At 41.8% G+C, this 11,147-nt stretch overlaps 1 protein-coding gene across 1 annotated transcript in view; it reads left to right on the top strand.

The window, feature by feature from the left end:
- The first annotated feature begins 292 nt into the window (after nucleotides 1–292).
- Nucleotides 293–11,147, top strand: part of col6a4a (collagen, type VI, alpha 4a) — a 47,687-nt gene continuing 36,832 nt past the window's right edge. Inside the window, exons 1-2 of the mRNA XM_077597650.1 lie at nucleotides 293–313; nucleotides 9,271–9,358. Coding sequence (XP_077453776.1) covers nucleotides 9,286–9,358 — 73 coding nt within the window. The 5' untranslated portion in view covers nucleotides 293–313; nucleotides 9,271–9,285. The remainder of the gene's footprint in view (nucleotides 314–9,270; nucleotides 9,359–11,147) is intronic.

The raw sequence follows: 11,147 nt of genomic DNA, 5'->3' as shown, positions 1-11,147 counted from the left end.
GACAAACAAAAGTTAAATGACTCCCAATTGGAAACAGGTGTCGAAAACAGATGCTAATTAGCATTTAGCCAGTTGGATTTCATTTCCTATTTTTTTAATCATCAAACTGGAGAGTCCTGAAAGACTTTTCTTCTTCACCTCTTAGTAGTTAAGGCAGGTTGAAACACCCTCGAGTGTGTGTGTGTGTGTGTGAGTGGAGGGGGTGCCGTAGTGGTCTGGGGGGGGGCGTGTCCAACGAGACCCACGCCGCAGCACCCTATAAGGCCGCGCTAACCGAGGTTTTGGTGTGCAGTGGACGTCCCAACTGCGACTTGTAAGTATATTCTCTCTTGTATGTATGGGGGGCCGCAGTTGTTAGGTAGGTGGGTGGGGGGGGCGGGGGCTGCCATTGACGGGAATGGACGTCCAATCCAGTTACACTGGAAGAGGCGAACGAAACAACCCATTGGCAGAAATTGGTTAGTAGAAAATATTAGGAAATGGATTGGACATCCATAAGTTGGGATGCTCATTATTACCTTTTGGGGAAAAAAAGCCATTTTTAATATGAAATATTTGGATTCATTGATGACGGATGGAATGTTTGTTGAGAAACTTGAGAGGGGCTTTTTTTTCATCACTTTCAAATGTCTTTTGGAGGCAAAATTCTTTTTGATGGGGAAAGCTGATTAAGTGAAAGCAGAAGCGCACGTGTAGTGTTCTGTTCTGTTCTGTTCTGTTCTGTCACGGCACCCCCGCTTCAAGACATGTCTGTTTGCTATTTGAGGAGGCTTTTTTTCAAGCATCACAAAAATGAAATAATGCAAAGAATTGCGAACTTTTGCTTCGTTTTCTCATTGTATGTGACGACAACCAAGCAGAATGGAACAAAAATCAAGAAAAACTTTATTTGAATTGACACGTTGGGAAACGGACTATTTTTTGGCCATTAAAAATATATATATATAAATATATAAATATATATATATATACACATACACCTAAATATATATATATATGTATATATATATATATATATATATATACACACATACACCTAAAATATATATATATATATTGGGGTGTATGTATATATATACATCAAAAAAAAAAATATATATATATATATATATTTTTTTTTTAGGTGTATATATATATTTTTTTAGGTATATATATATATACATACACCTAAAAAAAAATATATATATATATATATATATACCAAAAAAATAACTATATATATTTTAGGTATATATATACATACACCTAAAAAATATATATTTATATATCGGTGTATGTATATATATATATATATATATATATAGACACCTAAATATATATATATTTTAGGGTGTATGTATATATATATACATACACCCTAAAATATATATATATCTAAAATATATATATATTTTGTTATTTTTTTGGTATATATATATATATTTTTTTAGGTGTATATATATATATATATACCTAAAAAAATATATATATATACACCTAAAAAAAATATATATATATATATATATATATTTTTTTTTTTAGGTGTATGTATATATGTGTGTGTGTATATATATATACTATGTGTGTATAGATGTGTGTATATATCATGTTGTTATTATTTTATGATTTTTTTATTATAGTATTCAATTTTTTTATTATTATTAATTGGCAGTTGGTTTCCCATAAATGAGCTTTCTGTTCAATATGAGGATGGGAAATGAGCACATTGCGGAGGCAGATGCTAATAAATTCCTAAGAGTGCACCTCATATGTTTCCACTTGGCCACGGTCAACTTTATGTACACGTTTTAATAGATATGCCTATATGACATCATCTTATCACATTTCATTTATGTTAAAGTGTTGCAGTCTGCTCGGGGATTTTCAAAGTAAAACATGCGCATCCACATCATGCTCTCTGTCCAAATTTATGGGTGTTCATTTTTTTTTTGATGTGCGGACGGTGGCTTCGACATGTGGAAGATTGGAAACAGCCAAAAAGATTGAAAAAAAACAAAAAAAAAAAAACACACACACACAAAATGTAAAGCGATGCAGAAAAATGGTGAAAACCACCAAAAGTCGCCCCCAAAAAGCGAAAAATAATGAAAACATAATTAGACAGTCTGGAAAACAGTGTTTTGTAAAGTCCCGAAAGTCAGCTGGGATAGGCTCCAGCACCCCCCGTTTCATAAAATCAACACATTTTATACGACTTGAAAATGTCCTATACGTATATGCAAAATTGGACAAACGATCGGTAGGTCAGTCAGAACGCCGGTCGGCCCCGGGCCCCCAAAATGGGCCCCAAAGCGGGGCCCGGCCGGGGCCCCGCTTTGCCTTATTTGGTCACGATTAACGCCGCCGCCGCCAACGACATTCCTGCCGCCTCCATCAGGACCTTCTGGAGAGAAGATGTCCAGGAAATTGCTCTTTTTGGGTTTCCAGGGCGCCTGACGGGAATTAGCAAATGGCCCCGCCCACTCCTTGAGAGACGTCTTCCCCGGGGGAGTTTTTTTTCGACGGGAGAATAATATTTATGTAACGTTATCGTTGCGCTTTGACGATCTACAGCGCTGCTGTCAAACTTCTTTTTGTGACGGGCCAACTCGTAGACGGGCTTTTTTCTTCTCGTTATCGCGCAAATCTCTTTCATGCCTCAATCAACATGTCCTCAGGACGGCCATGTTGGTAGAGGCATGAAAATCACTTTCATGCCTCTATGTCCTCTTCAAGACGGCCATGTTGGTAGGGGCATGAAAAAAACGTATCCACCTCTATCAACATGTGGTGAGGGCGGCCATGTTAGTAGGGGCATGAAAATCACTTTCATGCCTCTATCAATATGTCCTCTTCAAGACGGCCATGTTGGTAGGGGCATGATAAAAAAGCTTTCATGCCTCTATCAATATGTCCTCACCACGGCCATGTTGGTACGGGCATGAAAAAAACGTATCCGCCTCTATCAACATGTGGTGAGGGTGGCCATGTTGGTTGGGGCATGAAAATCACTTTCATGCCTCAATATGACCTCTTCAAGACGGCCATGTTGGTAGGGGCATGAAAAAAAAGCTTTCATGCCTCTATCAATATGTCCTCCTCAAGACGGCCATGTTGGTAGGGGCATGAAAATCACTTTCATGCCTCTATCAATATGTCCTCTTCAAGACGGCCATGTTGGTAGGGGCATGAAAAAAACGTATCCACCTCTATCAACATGTGGTGAGGGCGGACATGTTAGTAGGGGCATGAAAATCACTTTCATGCCTCTATCAATATGTCCTCTTCAAGACGGCCATGTTGGTAGGGGCATGATAAAAAAGCTTTCATGCCTCTATCAATATGTCCTCACCACGGCCATGTTGGTACGGGCATGAAAAAAACGTATCCGCCTCTATCAACATGTGGTGAGGGTGGCCATGTTGGTTGGGGCATGAAAATCACTTTCATGCCTCAATATGACCTCTTCAAGACGGCCATGTTGGTAGGGGCATGAAAAAAAAGCTTTCATGCCTCTATCAATATGTCCTCCTCAAGACGGCCATGTTGGTAGGGGCATGAAAATCACTTTCATGCCTCTATCAATATGCCCTCTTCAAGACGGCCATGTTGGTACGGGCATGAAAAAAACGTATCCGCCTCTATCAACATGTGGTGAGGGTGGCCATGTTGGTAGGGGCATGAAAATCACTTTCATGCCTCTATCAATATGTCCTCTTCAAGACGGCCATGTTGGTAGGGGCATGAAAAAAAACTTGTACGCCTCTATCAACATGTGGTGAGGGCAGCCATGTTGGTAGGGGCATGAAAAAAACTTTCATGCCTCTATTCAATTTGTCCTCTTCAAGACGGCCATGTTGGTAGGGGCAAGGTTCCAATGAAATTTTTAATCCTGTCCCAGCCATCCCACTTGATAAAAAGTCGGCGAAGCAAGGGCGGGGCAAGCAATACTCGGACAATGCACTGATTGGAGCAGGTGTTCCTAAATACCGGACGCACCAACCAGTGGCAGGTGTGTTGCCCCGCCCCCTTCTCTTTGAGCCTAATGAACTATATTAGCTGAAAAGAGAGTCATTGGAGGACACGAACACAACGCGATCAACATGTCGTTCCAATTGGACGGACGCCACGCCATTGGACGAGCTGACGCTCATCCTGGGTAAGGCGACCAATCCCCGAGAACATTTCTTAATACTCCCCGTGACATGATGTTAGCGCCCTAGCATGACATGCTATTTTCCGGCTGACCTTTTCAATGTGTTTCTATTCATTCTTTTAGCGGTGTCGCTATTCTCTTTCCCCACCGATGGAGGCTCATAAATATTCCCGCTTGATGAATGTTTTAGCCCGTAAATGTCGTTCTGTCCAGATTTAATAATGACGTAGTCATCGTGATGGATTGTTAGCGAGCGAGGGGACTTTTGAATATTCCAGCGGCGAGAAGACCAGAACCGCCAGTAAAAGCGTCGACGCTGCGCGCCGGGCTGGGAAATGGACTTGGCATGGTGGACCGAGCGCCGCGTTCCTGAAATACGGCGAGCCGGCCAAGGTTGCGTTTGTCTTAGCGCCGTTTCAATTCCTCGATTTCTTCTTCAAGTGAAAATATGAAGCTGGTTTTGGGACCAGACGAAATGGGGACGCGGCCCAAAAAAGCGCATCTGTTCTCCAGATGGGACGCGCGACAGTACGAGGACGGCCTTTGGCCATAGCAGCTGCCATTGGTCGCATCGCAGCAGAAAAAAAACAAGTGGACCTTTTACAGGCTGGGCCGTCCAAATTGCCCACCGGATCCAGATGGCCGTCCGTCGTGATCCAAATGGAATCCACTTGAATATGTTTGTTGTTCTGCTAATGGCTTTTCAAGAATCGGCGCTCTGACGTAACATGTCTGCGGAGACGAGAAGGACGAAAAGGCTCAAAAATAGGAAGGACAGATAGCCAATCGGCGAAAACCGCCATGATTAGCGGGACGGGGAGTAGAGAAAGGATAGGAGCGGTGTTGGGGTTATTCTGGATAATATTATAGATGTATGCATTTGAATGACTTTTGTACAAGAGTGTCTTTAATTTGAGACTGGGGCAAACTGGAGGTCACCCTCCAGGACAGCTGGCTCCAGCTTGTTGACGCTCCAAGGACTGTTTAGTGGGAGATAGACCTCGATGCAAGCCAGACACCCAGATGCAAGTTCGCATTGAAGATCTACAAAGGACTCCTAAATTGCTTTGACTGGGACGCCGGCAATTTACCTTCTAAAGAAATGATTATGCTTATACTGCAAATTCTTACGCAGGTGTTTTTGGTTTCGATCTAATAGGAGCAGTTGTTTTTTGACCTTAATGGTGTTATTCGGTTAGCTTATGCGATTGTTTTGAATCAGATGACATTAAATGTTTCGAGTATGGCGCGACTAAATAGATGAGAAGAGTATGCCGCTCGTCAGAAACGAAGGCGTGTCATGAGTGATTTCTCCTTGCAAGTTGTAATCAGTGTATGTTTAAAGATGTCTTCCATGTTAATTAAATTGTATTAATAATTAATCCATCATTTGGTCCTTCGACCCGGATGGCGAAAACAGGAATAGAAATAGGGGAGTGGGAATCGGACGGGAGCCATCCGTGACAACGGGCAAAGCCAAATGTTCCAAATGATACGGAATGAACAAAGTGGAATAAAAGCAGGAAGGAGGCTGGAAACCAGGAGAAGTGGAAAGAGAATAACAACCAAATGGGAACAAGAGTGAGTTCTAGAATGAGGGCAACCAACGGGAACGACTCCATCAGGAGAAGGAATAGGAACAAGGATACGGAGGAGAAGGAACGGGAGCAGGAATGGCAAGAACGGGAATAGAATCAGCAGCGAGACAAACAGGAGCAGCCCAAATGAAAGCCAAACCTGGATCAAGAACCGCTGCCCTTGGACCCTCCAAGGCCCCGCTCATTTTTCAAATGGCGTCACCGAGAACCAATGGGGCGCTCCCCGTAAACCAGGCCCCTCCCTCCCTCCTTCCCGGTTAATCTAGCGGCGAAAACCTTAAGCCGAGGAGGCCGTTTCAGCCAAGCGCGTAAACAAAGTCCATCAAGTTGTCTGGCCGTGATTAGCGTCACATGCTTTGCGTTAGAAGGGCCCCCTTCTTTGGGGGAGCTCTGTTTCGCCTGGCCGCCTTCAAACTCAACTTCTATGCCAGGGGTAGGGAACCTATGGCTCGGGAGCCACATGTGGCTCTTTTGATGGTTGCATATGGCTCTGAGCTAAAATATGGAAACCGGTGGTGAGAGAGCCGAGTCCTGAATGCACCAATAGGAACGTCACGTCGGCACTGTGGCATTGATTTTTTTTTCCATTAGAGTCTTCTGCATCTATTCTCTCATTAATACTCATTGATATTCATTGATTAGCAACAGCGTAACAATGTTGTCAAAAGAATTCAAATACTTTTTGCACTTTAAAAGTGGTAAAATGACTAAAAAAATTGGCACATTTTCATGTATTTTGACTTTTAAATTGTGAGTATGGCTCTCAAGGAATAACATTTGAAAATAGTAATTGTTTATGGCTCTCTCTTTCAAAAAGGTTCCCGACCCCTGTTCTATGCAAATACACCATGTGTAAACTAATACGCAACAAGTACTGAACTCGTTGCCCGTCTTGCTTCCAAATCATCTCCGAGTAAGCAAGAATGAATAGAATGTGAGCCACAAGTGCCCTAAATCTAATAGGAAGTGACCTGGAAATGCCTCAAAATCAACAGGAAGTGACCTGGAAATGCCTCAAAATCAACAGGAAGTGACCCAGAATCCGTCAAAGTGTACAGAAAGTGACTCCAAATTAAATGTTTAGCCGCCACTCACCATTGGACGTCCATATCGGCTAAGTGGTTAGCCAAAAATTCCCTATAGGCAACAGGAAGTGACCTGGAAATGCCTCAAAATCAACAGGAAGTGACCCAGAATCCATCAAAGTGTACAGAAAGTGACTCCAAATTAAATGTTTAGCCGCCACTCACCATTGGACGTCAATATCGGCTAAGTGGTTAGCCAAAAATTCCCTAGAGGCAACAGGAAGTGACTTTCGAAGGCTTTTTAGCAACAAGAAATGGCCAAAAAAGGACAGGAAGTGACCCAGAATCTACCAAAGTGTACAGAAAGTGACTCCAAATCAAATGTTTAGCCGCCACTCACCATTGGACGTCAATATCGGCTAAGTGGTTAGCCAAAAATTCCCTAGAGGCAACAGGAAGTGACTTTCGAAGGCTTTTTAGCAACAAGAAATGGCCAAAAAAGGACAGGAAGTGACTCAGAATCTACCAAAGTGTACAGAAAGTGACTCCAAATCAAATGTTTAGCCGCCACTCACCATCGGACGTCAATATCGGCTAACTGGTTACCCAAAAATTCCCTAAAGACAACAGGAAGTGACTTGTAAGTGCCAGCAAATCAACAGGAAGTGACTTGGAAATGCCCAATTAGCTACAAGAAATGGCCAAAGAAGAACAGGAAGTGGCCCAGTTACGTAGTTATTTGTTTGATTTAAAAATATATATGTATATATTGGATATATCCAAAAACGTTACTTGTAAAAAGGCATTTTTGTGCTGTCGGTCTTTAGTTGACTTATCGTCTCTCACCGTTATCTTCCTTCACGAGGCCATAAAAGCGGCTTTTTGACACGCATACATACATTCCGCTTGAGGCAAGCTAATTTATGAACATCTTCATCCCATGTGTAAGCCCTCCTCTCATCTGCGATAAATACATGCAGCTGCCCCGTTAACCTTTTGGGGGGGGCTCGCACTCACTCACATAGTAAACCATCCAAAATGTATGGTAGTCTCCCCGTAAAATTGCTCTTAAAACTACAAGTGTCTTCGTCGTGCTGCAAAAAGTACGAGAATTGAGCCTAGAATGTCTTAAAAAGAACAGGAAGTAACCTAAGCAGCCTAAAATGAACCCGTTCAAGTCATAAAAATGAAAATGACCGCACTAATGTCATTTTTGAGACACGTCTTATCATAACAAATTCTGTTTAATCGCCGTTTGACTCAACGACTTCCTGTGGGAAAAAAAACACAAGATTTATTAGCCCAAAAAAAACATTAGCGTTAGCTTTGGATCTTTCACGGCGGTTTTCCTCGAACGAGATCCTCGATTTGACGTTTTTAAACCCTACGACTCCTTCTCGTTTTTCCTCGCAATCATCTCGATGATCTTCTTGCGTCGGGCTGGCAGGCGGACCGCATTCCAAAGAGTTTGGCGCTCGCCACGGTCGAAGCCGCGGCTTTAAACGCAAGCAGATGGCTCTGGTAGCAGACATCTGCGGTCCGTCTAATGCAACAGGAAGTGACTCCTCGCTAACAAATAACATCAGTGGCATTGGCGGCCTCGCTCAGACCGGAGTCCAAAGTCTAAAATCACGTTTTGGGTTCACTTTGTGTGGTTTTTGTGTCATTTCCTGTTCATTTTGGGGTGTTCTGGACTCCCGAACTGCACATTTTGGGTCATTTCCTGTTGATGGTGGGGCCCTTTCTGCCTATTGGCTACTTCCGGGTGATTTCAGGGCTTTTTCGGGTCACTTCCTTTTAAATCCTGTGGCTTTCGGTACACTTCCTGTTCATTTTGGGCCGAGCTGTACGCTAGGGGGCGCTCTGGGTTCACTTTGTGTGGTTTTTGTGTCATTTCCTGTACATTTTGGGGCGTTCTGGACTCACGAACTGCACATTTTGGGTCATTTCCTGTTGATGGTGGGGCCCTTTCTGCCTATTGGTTATTCCGGGTGATTTCAGGGCTTTTTCGGGTGACTTTCTTTTAAATCCTGTGGCTTTCGGTACACTTCCTGTTCATTTTGGGCCGAACTGTACGCTAGGGGGCGCTCTGGGTTCAATTTGTGTGGTTTTTGTGTCATTTCCTGCACATTTTGGGTCATTTCCTGTTCATTTTTTGTTGAATGTTTAGCATCTCCCGGTGGTTAGCGCATGGGCCTCGCCGGGCTGGGGTCGTGGGTTCAATCCCAGATTTGTGTCAATTCCTGTTCATTTGCGGACATTTTCAGACCACTTCCTTGTTAACTCATCGGCCGCCATTGACGCCGCTTGAACTCCAATCTGGAGTGGGAGGGGCATTTCTTCATTTGCCCCTCCCACTCCAAATTGGAGGTCAATGGCGGACCTCGTGCAAAATGACCATTCCACTTAGTAGCGAGTACCCCATTGGCCAGCCCGTCAGCCTTCAGCCCGTCATAGCACAAGAGCGTGTGGTTTTCCTTCGGAATATTTACGCTTGCCGCTCTCGTTTCAGGAGAAAGTAATCGGGATGGCGTGGGGGCGGAGTCTCCTCCTTCTCTTGCTGGCCATCCGTATCCATGGCAACGGCGCACAGAAGATCGGTAGGTGTCGTTTGGCCGCTATGACCTCACTTCCTGCATTCCAGCACGTATAGAGCACCATCTCACACGCACAAAAACCACACACTGCGGCCATCTTAATCAGCAAAATTAACCCTTTACATGTAATTAATGCCATTTACATGGAAAAAAACATGATTGCAATTACAGCAATTTTTCATAAGCCATACCTACCAAATTTGCAAAAAAACTATTCACATATAAGCCTAGATTAAATTACGGTAAATCAAAATACTAATGAAGATTAAAATATCGAAAACTAAATGGAAAAATTCAACCAAAAATTGGAAACCTAAATTAAAAAAAAAATACATACGAAGTTCAAATAGAAACAAAAATCTCATTACAATAAAAAAAAAATTGAATATTGAGGAAAACTTTAACCAAACTATTTTTTGAATTACAAATTTGTACTGTTTACCTTCACAATGGTGTACGGGGGTGTCGGAGACTAACTCTGGTCAGCAGCAGGCAGGGTAATATTTGCGACTCCATTTATACAATGATTATATTCTTGGTTTACACTTAATAATGATTTTTCCCGTGAATTATCCCAACCAGAAAATATCATTTAGCCCAAGATGTTTCCACTCAACCTCTTTTATTCTCCCCCGCTTGCACATTCCCATAATATGCGGGTTCAACATTGCTCAAGAGTGCAATTTATTCATTTTCGGTAAGTCAACACCACATTATAAACAGCTTTTGTTCCGTTTTATTGGTCTCAGATGATTGGCAACGATTTACTGTATGCACAACGCACATATGGTTGCTTAAGTTGGACTCGTTGGAAAAGCTTTTTTGGCAATGCACCGCGTTAGCGTTAGCGTTAGCGTTAGCGTTAGCGCAGTCACCTTGAATGACCTGGATCTTAAAAAACTAGCTCGAGAGCTAAATTGGAATATTCCATGGCACTAAAGTTGCAAAATATGTGGCTAATTTGAAACACCGATTAAAATAAAATAAAAAATGAACAAAACAAAAAAATAATAATATTTCTTAAAATAAAAACCAAGCTGCAAAAACAACCAATTAAAAAAAATCAGTCACGAAAACTAAGTTGCAAAAAAATGAATCCGTGAAAAAAATTGAATGCATTTATTGTCATCTTACAATGAAATTCAAAGCTTCACCATAAAGTGCGCACATAATAAATAGGCATGAAAAATGATATACACTAGAGCTAAACAAATATAATTGAAACATAAATAATATCATAAATATGCAGATAATTTGTAAAAAAAAAAAAAAGGGTGACGTTTCTTTGAATTTTTACGAGTATGAAAAATGGCAACGCATGAAGAAAAAAAAGAAAAAAATAAGTTTATGCAATCCATCAAGAATTGTGCAAGAACCATCAAAGCCAACTCCGATTCCTTTTGGGGGGAAAAAAACAGCACATTGCTCCAAGTCCATCTGTTGTGGGATTTTAATTCAAAGGAATTTGATTGGGTATAAAAGTTAACATCAACATTGAGGTTCTACTGAGAGCAGAAACATGTGGACTGATGGCTTAGCTTTGGTGTATCTTTGATTCATTGGGCGCCATTGACGCGAGAGCTCCGGAATGTCGAGAAAGAAAATCTCCAATTAGGAAATGGTCTTCTTTGCCAATGTCACAGAGTTTAAAATTCATTGCTAAGTGATAACTCACTTTATTTTTAATTGACCTGATTTCGATGCAGGAAAAAAATCTGTTATATATATATATATATATATATATATATATATATATATATACAGACGCTCCCCTACTTACTTATGATGAGAA

This window comes from Stigmatopora argus, chromosome 4 (assembly GCF_051989625.1).
Source record: "Stigmatopora argus isolate UIUO_Sarg chromosome 4, RoL_Sarg_1.0, whole genome shotgun sequence".
NCBI classification, from domain to species: Eukaryota; Metazoa; Chordata; class Actinopteri; order Syngnathiformes; family Syngnathidae; genus Stigmatopora; species Stigmatopora argus.
This window is presented reverse-complemented; position numbering and strand designations above follow the sequence as displayed.